This window comes from Camelus ferus, chromosome 12, assembly GCF_009834535.1.
Source record: "Camelus ferus isolate YT-003-E chromosome 12, BCGSAC_Cfer_1.0, whole genome shotgun sequence".
NCBI classification, from domain to species: Eukaryota; Metazoa; Chordata; class Mammalia; order Artiodactyla; family Camelidae; genus Camelus; species Camelus ferus.
This window is the reverse complement of record NC_045707.1, coordinates 3,246,196-3,264,997: the sequence shown is the minus strand read 5'-3', so window position 1 is coordinate 3,264,997 and position 18,802 is coordinate 3,246,196. Positions and strand designations below refer to the sequence as shown.

Below are 18,802 nucleotides of genomic sequence, written 5' to 3'. Positions count from 1 at the left end.
ATCTGCGGCTGATTATTATGGAAATCGGGCCCCAACAGCACGCCTGGTGGCGCGGGAGCGGGGAGGCGCACGCGGCTCGTCTGCCGGCGGCGCGGCGGCCAAGGGGGGAGCTGGGGTGGGCGCGCAGCACCCCCGGCGCTGCCGGCACCAGGCGGCCTATCCGAGCCCCGGAGCCCCGGGGGGCTGTCTGCCCGCGCAGGACTGATGGGCTGAGCTGCAGCTGGAGGGTCTCTGGGGTCGCATTCGGTAGCCTGTACGTGCGAGAGCTTTGAGGCGCTGAGGTCCATTTCCGCTGAGACCTGGGCACTTGGGGCCCACGGGGCTGGGTATTTTCAGTCCAAACAGAGGAAAAGTCTGTGCACTCACATCCCACCCCTTGCCTTGGGAACAGAATTGGGCATAACCACAAAACCCATTTATTGAGCCCCGAACACTTACGTTGCATGGGTTAAGCCCGCTGTGGCTGGTGATCTATTTAAGATTTTCCGCTGATGTGGGCATTATCACTCCCATTCTACAGATGAGAGAATAGAGACGCAGGTGAAGCTCACAGGGCAAACACTTGAGAGATCTGAACAGGAGACTGTCTAAGGCCTTTGGCCAGTTCTTACACCCTTGGTCTTCATGTCTCCAGCTGACGGATGGACCACTTGAATTTCCAGCGGCCGCATCCATCCCTGAACGGCCCCTGCCTCCCTGGAGGGGGGGGGTGGTCTCTGCAGATAGGAGACAGACAACATGGCTGTGTCTGGGGCAGAGCTGAGGGTGTAGAGTGATGGCTAGTGCAGAGAGGCCCTGGGTTCCTTCCTGAATATGCCCTGTACTCCAACCAGAGAGGGTTTGAGGTAAGCCAGGAAGGTATCCTCTCCCCACCCCCGACCCTCGACTGTCAGAGTGCATGAAATTTCATCATTCGAAATCCAATTCCTTTATATTTTTTACATTCTGGAGAAGGGAGACAATCTCAGCTTAAAAGTGATAGAGGAAATAAAAATGGAAAAGTCAGATGGATTTGGCCACTCTGTAAAATGACCAGAAAAATGACCTCAGTAGAAAGGCAAGTAGCAACCTTGGAAAATTTTTTGTAGCAAACAAGACCAGCCATGAGGTCTGTTATCTTTGCTCTGTAATAGGCTCCAGCAGACCATGAGGAAAGACAGAGAAAATCTGCCAGTACGTGGGCAAAGGGCAGGAGCTGACAATTCACACTGAAAGGGAAACAGAAATGCTTTACCACCACATGGAAAAAAAAAATCATTCCCGCTTAGAGACATAAAAGGCAGGAAAACTTTAATAAATGCAATTCTATTCAAATTAACAAATATTTTAAAACATGAAGTTATTTAATCTACCGCTGAATAAATCGATCTGTAACTGAGCTCTTGTGACACACTTTTAAGAGCTCTCCAAATGGGAGCTGTGCTCATCCTCACAATGGCTCCAATTCACAGATGAGGAAACTGAGGCCAAGAGAGGTCAATTACACAATTTGCCCAAGGTTCCACAGCCTGTGAGGAGCTGAGCAGAATGGCTTGTCAGATTTCAAAGCAGGGGTATTTAACTCCTAGGCCAGTGGTTCTCAAAATGTGATCCTGGCCAGGAGCGTCAACTTCTCCTGAGAACTTGTTGGAAACACAAATTCTTGGGCCCACCTCCAGCCCCTTGAATCTGAAACTCTGGGGGTGGGGCCCAGCAGTCTGTTTTAACAAGCCCTGAAGGGGATTGTGTGGCTAAGATTGGAGAATGATTGCTCAGGGCTCCAGGGGAGTGTTCAGAAATGGGCCTTGCTTATGCTGAAGAAGTCCTGTTGTCCCAACTCTTCTGAAATACGAAGGGACTATTCTGAGGCTGCAAAATGGCCAGTAATTACACTTCTGAGAAGCCATGTGGGCCAGGTTTTATTCATGGAGCTATTAAGATAGTGGATTTATAAACGTGTAAAACTGGGAACAATCTGAGTCTCCAACAATAGGGGATTAGGGAGAAAAGCCATGACTCATCTGCTGGATAGACTGTTGTGCAGTCATTGAGAAAGGAGTTTGTGGAGAATATACAAAATGGTACAGGGAGGGTGAACAACTTGTCCTGGTTTGCCCTGGGCTTTCTCAGTTTTAGCTCCGAGAGTCCTGCATTCCAGGAAACCCCTCAGTCCTGACAAATGAGGACAATTGCTCACTCTAGTTATAACTGGCACTACTGCTGCAGCCCTAGTATTTCCCTTCTCCCTTCTTGATGGGCAGGTGGTAGGAGTGTAATTCTCTGGCTCCTTGAAGTTAGATGGTCATGTGACTTGCTTTGGCCAATGAAATGTAAACAGAAGTTATATATCATGCCCAGACAGTGCTCCTGATGGTCTATGTCAGGATGGCACCTCCCCAGTGTGAGTCCTTGAGTGACTGTGATAAGCAGAAGCCTCTGTCCAGCCCCAACTGAGCATATGCTGTAAGCAAGTCATAAACCCTTATGTGTGAGCCACTGAGATTTGGGGGGTTATTTGTTACCACAGCATAACCTAGCCTGTGCTGACTGGTACATATGGGGAAATACTGATTCCATGGTGTTAAGGACTTGTTAGAAACTTGTCTGTGCAGTAGAATCATTATAGAGAAGTAATACATAAAGCATACAGGTATGCTGGAAATAATCTGAAATGTTTATGATACCAGGTAGAAGAATTCTTGATCTAAGTTTTTTTCTTTCTTCATCACTGTATTTTCCAATTTTCCAATAAACCATGAGCATGTTTTATTATTTTTTGATAGGGGACATTTTCTTAAAAAAATTTCTTTGGGTCAAAACTGGGTCCTTTCTGGGCTCTTATTTATTAAGTGAAAATTTTTTGAAGGAGACAGGAAGAGAAGAGAGTTAAGCTTTAGTTTCAAAAGATCACGGGGACTGTAAAGGTCATGGAGTCAATCCTCCATTTCTGCTGGAAACTCCTTGCAGATTCCTGGATCCTCCTGACCTCAACAACTCAATGGAAACAAGTTGATCAGATGCTGCTCCCTGGCAGGCAACTCTGGGCAAGTCACAAACTCACTGAGCTTCCACATTCTCATCTGTTAAATGGGAATAATCCTGTCTACTTTGTGAGCTACCGAGAGGATCAGATGAGATGAAGGATGCTCAATAAATGCTGGTACCTTCTGCTTCTGTCTTCCTCATGGAGTCTCCGTGGTGGGTGACTCCTTTGGACATGTCCCTTTACCTCTGTAAGCCTTGGTTTCATCATGAAGAAGGGGAAGGATGATTTTAATAAGCTAAGGCATCCCTTTGCAGAAGCAGAGAGATGGGGAAAGATAGGGCTTGTGGGTCTTGGAGTCCAGCAGCAGAATCAAATCTTACACCCTCCCTTAAGCCTGGTGCCCCTGGACCACAAAGCTAGCTCTTCAAAAGCCAAAACTGTGAATGCTTAAGATTGGGACAGAAGTAGATGCTGAATGTCTTTTGTCAGTTCTGGGGCCAGCACACCTGATTTCTGAAGCCTCTGGGAGTCTTGAAGGAGCCCTAAAGGCTGGTGTGGTCAAGGAGGACTTTCTGCAGGAGGAGGGCTTCAGCTGGTCCTGGAAGGTTGGGATGGGAAGCCCCTGGCACCTGTGGTGTTTCTGTCCAGAGCCCTTGCTCTCAGCCTTGCAGGAAAGACCCCAGTATCATGCAGTAGTAGCAGCTAATATGTGGAGGGTGTGTGGATGCATTTGTGATCAGTCCACATGACGCCCCTTTGGGGAAGGACTTGGGGAGACTCATAAAGGGGAGGCATTCATTGGAATTGGGCAGTGGTAGAAGCTTGGAGCCCTGCCTGCTCTGGATAAAATAGCTGCCTTTTGCTTCTCCGTGATTAAGCAACCATGGGTCACATCCCTTCCAGCCCACAGGACCACCTAGTGTCCCCACTTCCTTGCTGGCCTCTTGTAGATCTGTCCAATATCTAGGGCAACCATAGGTCTTGGCATCCTGGGGAAGAGCTGGTCGCTCCTGTTGTCCCAGCATCCCCTCTAATCCAGCATTCGAGCCCCTGAGAAGGGATGATTCTGTGGCTACCGTAAGCCTACAGAGGCCTCGAGTCAGACGGCCTTAATTCTATGCTGGCTCAGATCCTTCTAGCCATGTGGCCATGTGGTCCTGTGAGCCTCAGATCCCTTATCTGTGAAGTGGGGATAATAGTGCCTACTTTGGAGAGGGTTGGGAGGTTGGAAGGCAGCACGTTGGCAGAGGACGTGCTGGCACGTTGGTGCTCCGCTATTGGCAGGCTTGGTCATGACATATTGATGCTGGGCATGGCAGTGGTGGTGGTGGGGGGCAGGGGTGTCTGGGTCAAATCTGGAGCATTGGGTTTTTGTGGGCTGGGTTTGAGGGTCATTCACTGCTAAGAACTCACAGGAGAATATAAAGGGAGACCTCCATAGAAACCACCTTGGGGGCAAAGGTGGCAGAGGCCTCTGCCCCTGCCTTGCACAGGTGGGCTTGGGAGGGACAGGGAAATCTGTGACCCATAGAAATTTCCTCCTGCTCTGGGGCTGTCCTGAGGTTTGAGTCAATCCCTGGGCTTCTTTGGTGAACAAACTCCCATCCAGTGCCACACGGCTGGGCCTGGATCTCATCAGATCATCCTGGAGACTCTGGGGACCATGACTGCTGGTGGGGAGCGCCTGGCCTCCAGCTGTAGGAGTTGCTGCCCCCAGTTTTGAGTTGAAAAAAATGAGGTCCAGAGACTGGGGGGTATCCAGTCCAGAGCCACACAGCTGGGCATGAGGGGGCTGGATTTTGAACCCAGATCTGCAGGCAGCCCACGTGCTTGTCAATACAGGTTGCCCAGGACTGGATGAGCCCAGGCTTGGGGCACCAGCAAGCTGGGGATAGAAGGGGGAGGTGGGAGGACTTGGTTCTGAACCCCGGGCCTGAATCTGTGTCCTGAGGTTCCCCATCTGGAGGTCCTACAGGGCCCCCTGCTCAGTGTGACCTCATTCATTGGCCCTCTCCCCGCAAACCTTCACTCCCACCTGCCTATGCTGAGCCCCTGGGGGGCTGCTCTCACTTTCCCACAAGCCTTAACCTTTGGGGCCCATCAAGCCCATCCCCTCTTCCTCCTCCTCGTGCCCACGTCCAGCCCCTGTCCCGTCCCTTACCCATTTCCTCCTGCCCCCTGTGCCTCCATGTGCCTCCCCACTCCATCCCCACCAGCAGCCAGTGGGACCACCTACTAACAGCCTCCAGCCCCGTGTGTCTCCTGCTGCGGCCCCCTCCCCAACTCCTGGTGCCATCCAGATAGACTCACTGTTATCTGGTCAGCCTGGTCTCAGTTTCCACGTAATGATGTTCCGGGCACAGTTCCCCCTCTATGCCCAATGAACAGTTCACTGATTTCCAGCTGTGCCACACTGCTGTGCAAGGCTCTGCATTTCCCTGTGTAGTCCATCACATCAGGAATGTCCCCGCACTGCCTGGCAGATGTCCCTGCTCTCCCCCTAGAGCCCCTCTTCCTTTGGTCCTCCCATGTCCTGCAGGCCCCCTTTCCACACCCTTACTGCAGCCCCCAGCCCTCTGCCCCATGAGGAGGTCATTTCTCCCTCCTCTGTCTGCCCTGCCTACAGCCTCTGACTCTAATTCATTCTTGTTTCTCCCAGAGCCCAGAGCCATTCTGGAACCCGGTACTGGAAGAGTGTGTTCTTCTGAAATGAGGCCCCACGGAATCTGGCTTTTCTCCTGGAGGGAAGTTGGTGGATTTTAGGCAGAGGAGGCTGTGCTCATGGCTGTCTGGAAGAAGCCAAATCAGGTAGGAACGACACTGCCAGACAGGGAGGGGGAGGAAGGACCTTGACTCAGTGGGACTCTGTCCTCCCTGGTGAATGTGGGTCCAGAGAGGGTTAGCCACTTGTCCAAGATCACATAGCAATTTGGGGCCAGGCCAGGACTTTGACTGAGATGTGTCTCATTCTGAGGCTTTGCTCTTCAGACATTCTGGGGAGGTCCGGGATCAAGGCAGGAGATACGTGCTGGAGTGGCTGGGTCTCCGCTTGCCCCCTGAGGACCAGGTTCTCAGGACACTGGGGGTGGTCCTCCTATTGCGGAAGGGTGGCTCCAGGCTGGCAGAGCCCAGGCAGGAGGCCTGTCTTTGATTCTTTGATGCTCACACTTTGTGGACCCCCGGGGAATGCCTGAGTCATCGCTGAGCCGGCAAACATATTTAGCTCCTTTCATAGTCTCTGATAAATCAATTTCTCCAGGTCTCTCACACCTGCTGCTCGACTCCTGGCTGCCTGCCCCCCATCTCCTGCCCCCAGGCATCTGGGTGCAGGGCCCCAGAGCCAGCTCTGGGGTGCTCCTACTCCCCAGGTGCTGAAGGGGTCGTCCTTGCCCTCTCCTACTCCATCCCAGGGCATCCTGTGCCAAACCCTTGTTTTGCAATGGCCTTGTTCAGCAGCCCCGTTACTGGATCCCTAGGCAGAGCTTCATGACAAGGGGCACAATGGCCTCAGAGACGCAAAAGATGACAGCATTGTGCATACAATTCAGCCCCTGCCAGGGTCCAGCCCTCCTCAATCTTTCATCCTCTTGGCTCACTGAGGCTTCTTTTGGGAGTTCAAGGGAGTCCCAGAAATACATTGTCTTGTCACACAGCCTTGTGTTGGCTCCTCCTGGCTAGAAGAGCCAGGCCTCCACTTAGCTTTCATGGACACCTCTTCCAGGAAGCCTTCCCAGATCTTCAACCCCTCCAGCCCCGCATGAATCTTTCCTCTTCCAATGGCCTAGCTGGTTTTGTATCTCCATGAAAACATATATATATGTTTTCTGAGGCTCAGAATGCTTAGGAAACTTGCTTAAGACACAGGGTAATCACTTTGCTGTTCACCTGAAACATTGTAAATCAACTATACTTCAACTTAGAAAAAAGACACAGAGTAAAATTGGGCCTTGGGTGGCTCTACTACTGCCCCCTGTGGCCTATTATGGTAAGTGGCTTTTATGGCACCTTCTCACTTGCCACCCACCCCTGCCACACACAATACTCTCAGTTCACCCCAGGGCAGGGGGCTGCATTGTACCCATGTCCGGGAATCCACAGGGAAGTCCCTGTTAAAGGTTTGTGTCCTGGAGCTCACCTGTATGAACCCTTCAGGGAGGAAGATCACATCTAGAGAGGGTTAGCTGCTAGTTCAGGGTCCCACAGCCAGAACGCCAGAGCTAGGGTATCCTGACTCCTAGGCTGAGCGGGGGGTGACTGTGCCTGGCATGAGGGGAGAGGGGAGGCCTGTGCTCATCTGTTCCCGTGGGTCTCTGTTGGGCTGTTCAAACCTGAAGGTCCTAGTTGACCAGGAGCATCCCTCTCCAGGATGGCAGGGCCAAGGCTGTACTCTGGGCAGAGGCCTCATCCCTGCAAGGGCAGCCGGTCCTATCTCCAGTCTGGCTGCGTAGTAGAACCTCTCATGCACGGGTGGTGGGAGCCCCCTGCTGCCCAGAGTGAGGAGTGGTGGAAGGGTGGGAAGGTGGGCAGAGGCCACCCTTGGGAGGAGCAGGGGGGCCTGGGCCAGCAAGTCAGAGCCGGATCACCCTGCATTCCCAGATTGCGACGTGGCCCTGCCCACCTCTGCAGCCCAGCCGCCACTACCTACCAGCACAACTTTTGGCACAACGCCTTGTGCCTTCAGACATTTGCACCTGTTGATGCTGAGCCCAGAGGGCCTTTTCAGTTGATTTTAGTCTAGCCAAGAGATATTGTGCACCTCCTGTGTGCCAGGCACTGAGCAGTGACTGTTCAGCCTGTGGAGAGTTCGCAGTCAGTGTGTGTGTGATGGTGGGGGGAGCAGACATCAGGTGCCCTCACTGCAGGTGTGTGTCCTTTTCCTCACCTGGCTGCCAACACTCAAGCACAGCTCCTCCGAGAAGCCCCCCAGGGTTGTGCCTCTGCCCAACCCAGCCCAACCCAGCCCAACCCTCCAGTGGCCTGTGTGTTCCACTATATAACAGCATGGGTTGGCTGGGGCTGTCACTGCATGTTTGCACTTGTCTTCCCCAACAGATTTAAGCTCCTTTTGAGGGTAAGGGCTTTACTTTGATCATCTTTGGATCCCTGGTTCTGTGTGTGGAGCCTGGGATATAGCAGGTGCTCTATAAGCCCGGGTCGAATGAAAGTATGTCTGGAGAAGTCAATCAGTTCAGTGCTTTAAAGTCGTCAAAGTCCTGTCTCCAGTCTGTCTGCGTAGTAGAACAGAGTGAATCAATGGTGGAATTTCAGGCAGGGGGCTGGGTTAGGTTGTGGGGGCTGGGTTAGGTTGTGGGGGCCACCTCAGTGCTCTACACATCTGACGGCGCTTTCTGGAGTCCTAGACTTCAGGACCACCAGAATGTAAGCCTATGCGGGCAAGGATTCTGTCTTTTTCCACCAGTGCCTGTACTGTAGGTACTTCATAAATAGTGCAAAAAGTACAAATAAATGAAGACGACCAAATGCAAGCCCCTTTGTAACACCTCAAGTGATCATTGGAGCTAATTGATACTTGCATCCTTCCCCAGACAGGGAGCTCATTACCTGTCTCCTGAGCAGCAGTTCTTTCTCTCTTTAGACAGTGCTGCCTATCTGGAAGTTCTTTTGTGTTTCCCTGGCCCTGGCAGAACAAGTGCATCCCTGCCCCTGCTTTGAGGGATCCCTGAAGCAAATCTAGTGCCTGGGAATGTCTGTCCAGCACAGTGGCCCCCATGCCCGGAGGTGAGGGTCCAGGGCCCTCTGAGTGCCCACTCCTCCCTGTCTGGCCCTTCTGTCCTCCAACTGGGAGAGGGATGAAGGTGAAGGGCCAGGGTGGGGTCAAGGAGGGCAGATGTGGTCATAGGGAGGACAGGGCCCCAATCATGAGCTGAATCATGAGCTTTATTCTTGATTCTGAATAATTCCCAGAACAGCCACTCATGCCCCGAAAATCCCTCATTCCACCCTCTCAAAGATGGGGGAGGAAGCTGAGGACCAGAGAGGGGAAGGGACTGGATTAAGATCATACAGCCAATGTATTCCAGTGGTAGGAGAGGACTTCAGAGCCCATGCCCCCTAGCTGCTCCTTCAGGGGCCAAATGAGGCAGCAGAAGTGGCGCTCAGCTCCCAGGCTGACAAGGGGTCTGGGGAAGACCTCAAAGGTCCTGTCAGTCTTCCTCCTGCAGACACCCAACCAGATCCTCCTCAGTGCAATGTCATCACCAGATACTTGCACACCTGCAGAGACAGGGGTCTCACCACTCTCAAGGCAGCTACTCTATCCTGACCCCCATGGAGGGCATGCATGTGTGTGTGGGGGTGGAGGCAGAGAAGTTGCCTTCCCTCCCCTGGGGAATCCACCTTGCTCCAGCTCACCCACACAGGCTGGCAGTGGGGCAGAGGTAACCTCATATCCTGTATACCTGCCAGGGAACTTCCCTCCAGGGGCTCCCCCAGGGCCTGTGCCAGGGGGTGAGAAGCGCAACTGAGAAGAAACCTGTTTGTGGAATCCTCCTCCAGGCTGGGCCCTCCCAGGAGACAGAGCTGCCCCTGCCTGTAGGCTGGGAAGTCAGCTCCGCTCTTGGTGGTGCTACTGCAGAGGGTCTCAGGATGCTGGGACCCAGCTGGGGCAGCTGCTCACCACCACGGGATCCCTGGTCAGTGGTCCAGCAGGGAAGCTGTAGCTGAGACTCTGTTTCAAGCTTCTGGGTCACTCACTTGTGTGGCTGCTGCCTCCAGGCAGCCCTCCTGGTAACCACAGCTCACAAAACTGTCTTCTTGGCTTCTTGGTTGTACCACCAGTCCTGCGTGAGTACATCTGTCTGGGATGCTCTCCGCCATTTTCTTGAGGAGTCCCACCTGCCTCTCCTCTAAAGTGGACATCCTTGAGGATGGAGCCACTCTGCTCTTGTCAACCCAGCAGACTTCAGTCCAGAGCCCCTCTCCCAGCTCTTTAAACAAGTGCAGACATCTCCAGCCAGAAGCTCCTTGGGAGATGCAGTGCAATCCTGGCCTTCTACCGAGACGAAGCAGTCTGAGAAGAAGGAGGTGGCCAGCTCACGCACTGCTGGGACCTGCACTGGGCTGTCGCCGGCAGGTTGGAGGTTGGGAGGTGGGGGGCACAGACCCAGAGGGCCAAGACATTCCTATCCAAACACCACAGTTTTCTAGGAATCAGAGAGGGAGTGTGACTTGGCAGAGGGCACACAGCAAGTTGGAGACAGAGCTGGGACTGAGACTGTGGCATCTGGGCTCCTGGTCCAGTGCTCTTGGAGTCTTCCAGAGGTCCTGTCTGTGGGTCCTGAGATGCGTATGTGTGTCCCTTGGGCAGGGAGGGCCAAGTCCCAGCTGAGGATGGGGGAGGTACCAGCCGAGAAACCCCCTAAGCAGAAGGAGGCATCGCCCTGGGGGGACGGTTGGAAGCACTCAGGCCCCTGGTGCTTTGAGGTCTGGCAGCAATTTAGAGTGCAAGGAGACATGTGACAGAAGAGGAAATGGAGGCCCAGAGATAGGACGGCGTGCCGGATTGGCCAGTTTCTTTCGGCTGCTTTCCTTACCCCTTACTGCGGTGGGCTTGGGGTGGAGGCGGAGCCTTTCCTGGGTGCCCAGGGCCCTGGGCCTCGTGGTTGGGCTGTGAGCCCTCAGTGGTTCTGACCCATCCTCCTGAGCCCAGCCTCTCTCTCCTGTCAGCTCCGAGTAAAGGGGGAGAAGGAGGATGTCTGCGGCCAGAAAAAGGGTGCCTTGGGCTGGGCAGTACATCTCCAGGGACCATACGTCATGAGGCTCCCAGGACGCCTGGCACCACCTCCCAGAATCTCACTGCTTGCTGGCAATCTTCTTCTTCCGAGCAGAGACCAGGTCGTAGAAGGGGACGCGGGTGATGCTGGCTCTGGAATAGAGCAGGTGCAAAGATTTCAGGGCTGGGAGGGCTGACAAGGGGCACCCATCTCCCAGGGATTGTAACAGGAGTGTGGGTCTCCCAGGGAGGGGTCGCCCTGCCCCACTTGGGGGAAAAGTCCAGATGGCCCCAACAAGAACCAAGCCAGGGGTGTTCAAGCTTTGCTGGCCTAACCCAGAATCCCACGGGCAGGGCCAGAGTAGGTAAAGCTGAAGGCCGAGAGCCTCGGGAATTCTGCCACCAAATGTCTCTGGACCTCTCCCCAGGATCCCATCAGACTCTTGGAAGGAGGTGGTGGGAGCCCAGGTGGAGCCAGCAGACTTGCTTGTGGGTTGCAGCTCTGCCCCTCACTGGCTGTGTGGCCATGGGCAAGGCCCTTCCCTCTCTGGGCCCCAGTTGTCTTCTGTAAAATGGAGGTGAGAGTGGATTTGGCTTGGCAGCCTCACAGGGCTGCAGCAAGACCCTAGGGAAGAGACCCTATACGTCCCTGGGACACGGCCCCCAGCCCATCGACCACTCCCATGTCTTCTTTGGCCAACAGGACCCGCTGTCACTCACGTCTCCCCACTGTCTCAGAGTCAAGGTTGTCATCCTGCCCCTCACCTGGCTCCCCTCCACCTGTCCCTCCACTGCCTACCTTGGCACCTCAAAACCAGCCCCTGTACTGTGACCTTTCTCACCTGGCCACACCCTTTCTCTGTTTACCAGTCAGTGGCTCCCCAGTGCCCCCAGGAGAAATGCAAGCTCACTGCCATGGCCACCAAGGCCTGCCATCCTCTGCAGCCTCATCTCTCACTGCTCAGCCCCGACACTGCACAGCCAGGCCCCTGCACTGCCCGGCACTGCCCAGCCACACACTGCCCAGCACCGGACACCCAGGACTCTGGGGTACTGTCCAGGTAGGCCACACACTGACCTGCCCTCTGGTCTTTGCCTACACTGCTCCTTCCACCTAGAAAGCCCTTCCCTCCAACTCCACCAGTTCTTCAGGGCTACTTTGGATCCTGATGCTAACAAGAGCATCATTCACGAGCACTTACTAAAAGCCAGGCGCTGGGCAAAGAGCTTGACACGCAACATCTCCCGTGAAGTTGGTGCCTTGTTCTCCTGTGTCCCAGGAGCCTGGCACTGAGCCGGCCCGGAGGGGATGCTCACAGGATATGGGGGGAAGGGATTTACATGCCAGAAACAGGAGGGAGATCCTGGAGTTAGCCCTGGAGTTAGGTCCCGAGAGAAGCAGGAGCTTCTGGAAGGTGACAGGAGACCCATCCCCACCGGCCCTACCACCGTTACCGTATGGCCTCGATCCATTGGTCCCGCTCCTCGGCGCTGGAGGCCGAGATCCGGTAAGACTCATGCTTGCCCTCCACCACTTTGCCGTCACCATCTGTCTTGCAGGCCTTTATTTTCTGGCCCCGGGAGCTGGGGTTGTAGAGCTCCAGGCAGAACTGTGGGGAAGTGGCCAGGTGAGGGCAGGGCAGGGGCGGGAGGAGGGCCGCTGTACCGGGCTCTCTGCAAGGCTCAGAGAGGACTAGACACTTGGGTAAGACCAGTGCTTGGACAAGCAGCAGGACACACTCGACCCCCAGGCCTTCCTGTGAGGGGCCAAGGGGCAGGAGCTGCAGCTCCTCATGCCAGGCTCCATCTAAATCCATGATTCTTCTTAAAATCTCCAGTTGACAGAAGGGGAAACTGAGGCTCAGAAAGGAGCAGGGACTTACTGAAGGTTCCTGCACCAGTGTCAGAGGCAGGCTCTGAGAGACAGTGAGACCATATTCTCTTGATGCCATTGACCTGCCCCCGGGGTCCCCACCCCCAGGAGGGAGACTGGGGCAACCCTGAGCCTCCCGGAAGGTGTGATGGGCACAGCCTAGCCTCCCCGAGAGCCCATCCCAGCTGCCTTCTCCTCCCACCCTGTTTCAGAAATTTCCCCAGCTGCTCCGGCCTCAGGCCTCCACCCTGACACCTACTGGCTTCTTGGGGTCGTCCACCTTCTGCACTGAAAGGTTCTCAAGGGGTATGATTCCCCGTGGCTCCTTGTCCTGCAGGGGAATGGGAGGGAAGTTCAGGATCAGCAAATGGAGTGACCTCGGGGGCTCCCCAGAGCCCAAGATGAGTGTGCCCACCTCCCCAGACTCTTTCCAGCCCTGGAGGGGTAGAGGGAGCAGCATGCGAAGAACCCTGGCTGGGAGTTAGGAAGCCCAACTTTAAGCCTTGGCTCTGCCTTGGACCATGGCCCAGCCCCTCCCCTTCTTTGTAGCTCAGTTTGCCCCATCTGTAAAATGGGTGTGGAGAAAGACTGAATGATCTCAAAGGGGCCCCAAGCTCTGTTAGTCGACTGCTTAGTGGGAGTCTGGAAGGGGGCTGAGGGAAGGGCAGGGCAGCATCAGACTCACAGTGGTGAACTCAAAGTAGTAGAGGCAGCTGTCCGTCAGGATGAACCAGCGCCGTTTCCACGTCTTCACGCGGCCCCCTGCAAGAAGTCCGTGGCGGAGTCAGTCAGCCCTCCTCCCTGGGCCACCGACACTTCCCTCCATGGAAGAGCAGGGCCTTGCGTGCTCTCCCCTGGGCTCCCGCCCGAGGCTCCTCATCCCCTACCTGCCACACCTTCCTTCGTATCTGTCCCTTCCCCACTGAAAAACCCAGTGGCTCCCATTACCCCTAGGCTTCCCCTGAGCTGCCTGACCCAGCATTCAAGGCTGCTCCATGATCAGGCCCCGGCGCAGGCTGGCCTCTCCCCGCACTTTCCTGCTGCCCTCACCCCTCATTTCATCCCTTGGCCTCCTCCCTGCCTGGCACTGTGCTGTGCATTTTATATGCCACCCCAGCCCCTCTCTACAGGCCAGAGGCCCTCCCTGCCCCCTAGCCATATTGAGGGGAAGCTCCCTGAGCCACATCCTGTCACACTCCCTCCCCCATCTTTCAGGGACACCCAACCCTCTGCCCACCAAAATCAGCCACTGGCTGGCTGTGTGGCCTTGGGCAGGGGCCCTAACGTCACTGGGCCTGGGTTTCCTCGGCATCACTCCAGGAAGAAAGACAGATCTGCGGTTGAAGTGTTTATCTATGAATCTGTCAGCTTCTGGTCTCCTCTTCCTGCTCATTGTTCCCCTCCCCATCTGTCCCCTCATTCCCGGGACAGACAGATGGAAGGATGCTGTGCTGGGGGTCAGGAGACCTGGGACGACCCGATTCCCCCCAAGAGGCTGCACATCAAGTGTGTGCACGGGTCAGCCGTGTGCTGGTGTGCAGGCACGTTCGCGCGTGTGCGCATGAGCGCGGGTCTCACCCAGCTTGAGCAGCCAGCCCTCGCGGTCAGGGTTGAAGAAGGTATGAGTGAGGTCATTGCCGTCGTCCTCGGGGATGGAGAAAGGCTCGCTCTTGATGCTGTCGAAGAGGTTCTGCCCGGGAGAAGGGAGGGAAAGACCCGCTGTGGCGTTCATCCCAGTCTAGGGCCTCAGTGGCCGTGGCCAGGTCACGTCCCTCTGGGAAAACTCTTTCCCCTCCTGTAGCTCCGCGTTGGGCCTTGGCCTTTCTGTCAAACCCCCCGTCCAGGCCCACTGATGCTCCCCTGTCCCCACCCCCATGTCATGTTTCCCCCTGCCTCCCACCACTTTAGAGCAGAGGGTGGGGTCAGCGCCACAGAGAGACTGTGTTCCGCTGCCTTACACATGGTCCCCATGCTGGCAGTATTTCGATGTCAGTTTGCTTTCTGAGGCTGACCTCCCCAAACAGGTGAGGAATTCTCCCAGGACAAGCCTGGGTGTCCCAACCCGAGAGCCTCCCCCAGGGCCTGGCCTAAAGCAGGTTGGCAACTGTTTGCTGACCGAGTGGTTCCCATCTCCCACCCTCCCACTGGAATTCCAGCCAGTGGCATGGGAATGCCACGGTTTGGTGTCAGGCCGCCTGGGTTAAAATCCCAGCTCGGTCACTGGATGGCTGTGTGACCCTGGGCATATCCCTCAACCTCTCTGAGCTGCTGTGTCTTCATCTGAAAAATAGACAGAACAATGCTGAGTTCCAGGGTCCTAGGGGGAGTAAATGGACTACACTGGGGTCGGAGCCCCTCCCCGCCCCCAAGTCAGGGGAAGATGATAAGGAGGAGAAGTCCCTGCCTTCATCCAGACCACGCAGCGCCGCTCTTACAGGTCAGATGAGTGAGTTGGGGCCATCAACCCCATGTCTGAGAGTGGTGGAGACAAGGAGGCTCAGCTGGGATGTGTACACACACGCACATGTTCACCTGTGCGTGCAGGTGTGCACACACACAGACACAAGCACACACATTCTCTGGGGCACAGCAGTCAGGGGCGGGGCCTCCTTGGGCAGCATCCGGGGGGGAGGGGTCTCCTCTTACGTGCAGTAGCTGAGACTTCCAGGTGTACCCTGGCCAAGGGAACATAGAGGAGCTGCTAGGGAGTTGGAGATTGGCTGCTCATGTTGTGACTCAAGGTGGGATGCTGACCTTGGCTCTTAAAGACCCCTCTCCCAGGCAGAGGGCAGAGCCCTGTTCAGGGGGATGGGAAATCCCCAGGGAGCAGATTCCAGTTCCCCATGGAGGACTTTGTAGCAGTGAGAGTGGCTGAAATAAGGAAGGAGCAACCTTGTAGGGTAATGAGTTCCTTGTCACTAGAGGTATGCAAGCCAGGGCTGAGACCTTCCTGTGGGAGAGTTGTAGATGTTGGCAACAGATCACCTCTGTGTGTTTTGAACCCCCTGCCATGGGGCACCGTGTTCCGTGGACATTCCTGCCCAGATTTCCAAGTGTTTGGAAAAGCATTCTAAATTGTCTATTAAACCAGAGACAATGCCGGGTCTCCACTGTCCAGATAACTATATTACTTCCTTCTGTTGCATTTGTGTGTGCTGCCGTTCAGATGGGTTCTTTGAAATTTTAAATGAAAAATTTCACAAGTACCATTTGATTTCCCAAAGGCGTAGAAATGGTGTGTGCTGGTTTTTAAATGTCTTTTCTGACCCAGGAGCGTAGGGGTGGCCATGGGTACGAGAGCGGGGGAGGAGGGTGGCTACCGGAAGCAGGTTTTCCTGGGTTTGATGAAGGTATCTATCAACCGGTGGACTCCAAGTCCCCGAGCTTAGCTGGCTGTTGGCAGGGGGAGGGGACTATTTCTCTTTTTAGAGCCCGGGCACCCCTAGAGCAGCCAGGAAGTCTGGCCCCGGGAATTCAGAGGCGGCGCTGGCTGGTTGAATGTGGCCTGTGGCAGCAAGGCCTTGTCAGCAAAGCTGGCAGCCTAGACAAATCTTCCGAAGGCCCAAGGAGGCCGGCAGTGGGGGCAGACAGGGCCTCATCCTTTGTGGCACCCACAGGGAGCCCCCGGCAGTTTCTGCCGGTGCCCTACAGACCGCAATTCTGCCCCCAGAAAGAAAACAGCTCAGTGCACCCGTGTTTCCTGTAATTTGTAAACACCAGCCTCCTTCCACCGCCCCCGCCCCCCGTAAGAACACTCCTGCACCCACTGACACCAAACCACTGGGCCAGCCTACCTTCTCCCGGCTGGTTGGATGTGATCAGAAAGATAACCGCCATCTCCCGGTGGTTCTCTAGCCTTGCATCCACCCCTCCCCACCCACTCCATTCTCCCCTGGGGAATCCTGCCCCCACCCCGCTTTCTGTGACCCACACCAGCCAATAAGCCTTAATTCTGGGGCTCTAATTGAAACTGTTAAGCAAGATGGAAGCCGGGAGCTGCCTGGGCCATCTCTGCCACAACCTGGGGAGAGCCCGTTTAAGAGGGAAGTCGACATGGAGGAGAGGATTGCTCAGAGAGGGAGAGACCAGAATGAGCCCTGACCTCACTGGGCACCTAGATCTAGCTGAGCCTGAAGCTGACCATCAATTCCAAATCTTTTCCATTATGAGAGCTGAAATTCCTCCAGCCAGGAAGTAACCAGAAGCTGGGAAACACAGTCAAAACCTCCATCCCTAGAACTTGCCTTCTGGTCTCTGCAGAGGGAAGGGCTCTGGAGTCAGATAGACATGAGTTTGAATCTGGACTCTTCACAAGCTGAGACCCCTGGCCAGCTACCACTGTTGAGCTCAGTTTCCTTTGCTGTAACCTGGAGATGGTACCTACTGCCCAAGGTTGTCAGGATTACTTAATAAAAACAGTCAATGGGCCCAGTACCTGGTCAGTTCTGATGGAGATGCTTGGACAAGAACCCAGGAGGTCCAGCGCTGGGCATAGCAGAAGATGCCCTGAACTGGGAGATTGTTCCCCTGCCTGGACTGCGGTTACTCCACTTGTGACATCAGAGGTTGGAGAGCCCTCCTTCTGTCCTCTTTCCTTCCCCTTCTCTACCCAAGCTCCCTTTTTGGGCAGCTCTGTCAAGGTGAGTGGTGCCAGGCACCTGAAGTGCATTGTCTGCTTCTCAGGAGAATAACGTGACACCAGTGTCATCAGCCCACTTTGCAGATGAAGAAACTTGAGGCACACACTCAAAGGCACACAGCCATAAGGGCAGGGCTGGGATTTGATTTCCCATCCTCCACGTCCACACCCTGAGTCTCTTAGGCGCTCTGCCCCGTCCCCATCAGGATGGTCAGGGCAAGACCAGCTCAAGCTGCCTGAGCCCCAGCTCCCATCATGCACCTCTCTGAAGCCTTCCCTAGCTGTGCACCCTTGTGGTCATGGGGTGACCTCTCTTTAGGTAATGTATCTGTGTCAATTTCATTTCGTAAATCAGGCCACTTAAAAATGTTGTGTCCTCAGCGGGGACCCGGGCTAGAGAAGCTTCATGGAGAATCCTTCTGCAGAGTTGCAAACTGAATCTCTGAAGGTGCTTAAAATCAAGTCCTTGCTTTACACATGGGGAAGATGAGATCCTGAGAAAAGGCGAGAAGACCCCCAGTCCACAGCAGCTACCTGGGAAAGCCTTGAACACGAAGACCAGGCCAGTGTGGCTCACTTTGTGCCCAGGGCGAATTCTGGATTAGTTAGTCCAATGACACTGGTGCTGTGCTAAATACCTTACGTTTCTACACTAATCTTCTAAGCTGGGAGCTCAGAGAGGTCAGGCCACTTACCTGATGTCACACAACTAGAAAATGGGGGAGCCAGGTTTTGGATGTGGCTGTGACTCCAGCGCTCTGTTCTCTGCTCCCCACTCCCCACTCCGTTCAGTGCCTGCCTCTCTTGGCTGCCAAGGAGGATAATAAACCCTTCCCAGACCTCCCAGGCAGAGTTTGAAGCTAAATTGAGATAATAGACCCGAATGCCCTATGAGAAGAAAGTTACAAGCTCTATACAAATGCAGTGCATTGTTATTAACAAAAGGCTTGAATTGGGAAAAATAGCTAAGGAGGGAGATGCTGAAGGAGGCTCTTTGGGGGCTGAAGCAATAAAGTGGCACCTGGGAGATCCAGCAGGACGGGTGCTGGCATGCCATTAACCCATTATCTGCCAGACAAGGTGTGCGCATCTTCCCTCCCTGAGTACCACAGTGAGTTACCAGTTCTCAAATGCCTTTCACATTGCAGGCATTTCACTAAGTGCTGGGGATTTTAAATTATTATTAATTATTCTTAATCATGACGTAAGTCACCATTTAGAGCTTGTGCTATGTACCTGGCATGGACTATGCCCTTTACAGTTTTAAATGTTACTACTCACAGCAGCTCTGTGATGCAGGCATCACCATCCCCGTTCTCCTGGTTGAGGAAATGGTGGCTTGGAGAAGGTGAGTCATTACCCAAGGTCACCCAGCAGGCAAACAGAGAGGCGGGATGTGAGCTCTAACCTACTCTCAAGCCCTCCTTTTATGTTGTCCCTCCACTTCCACGATGAACTTTCTCCTCTGGGGACCAAGGAGGGTGGTGGCCTAAGGGTGTGGCTGTTCTCAAACTCTGAGGGGCACCAGAATCATTCCAGACCCAGGCTCTCCCCTCACCAGGCTTCTGCTGAGGGAGGTTCACAGGGTGCTAA

At 54.7% G+C, this 18,802-nt stretch overlaps 1 protein-coding gene across 1 annotated transcript in view; it reads right to left on the bottom strand.

The window, feature by feature from the left end:
- Nucleotides 1-8,845: 8,845 nt before the first annotated feature.
- Nucleotides 8,846-18,802, bottom strand: part of CYTH4 (cytohesin 4) — a 29,998-nt gene continuing 20,041 nt past the window's right edge. Inside the window, exons 9-13 of the mRNA XM_006174917.3 lie at nt 14,149-14,260; nt 13,256-13,332; nt 12,830-12,901; nt 12,153-12,307; nt 8,846-10,850 (exon numbers count right to left, since the gene is read on the bottom strand). Of these exons, the coding sequence (XP_006174979.2) occupies nt 10,778-10,850; nt 12,153-12,307; nt 12,830-12,901; nt 13,256-13,332; nt 14,149-14,260 (489 nt within the window). The 3' untranslated portion in view covers nt 8,846-10,777. The remainder of the gene's footprint in view (nt 10,851-12,152; nt 12,308-12,829; nt 12,902-13,255; nt 13,333-14,148; nt 14,261-18,802) is intronic.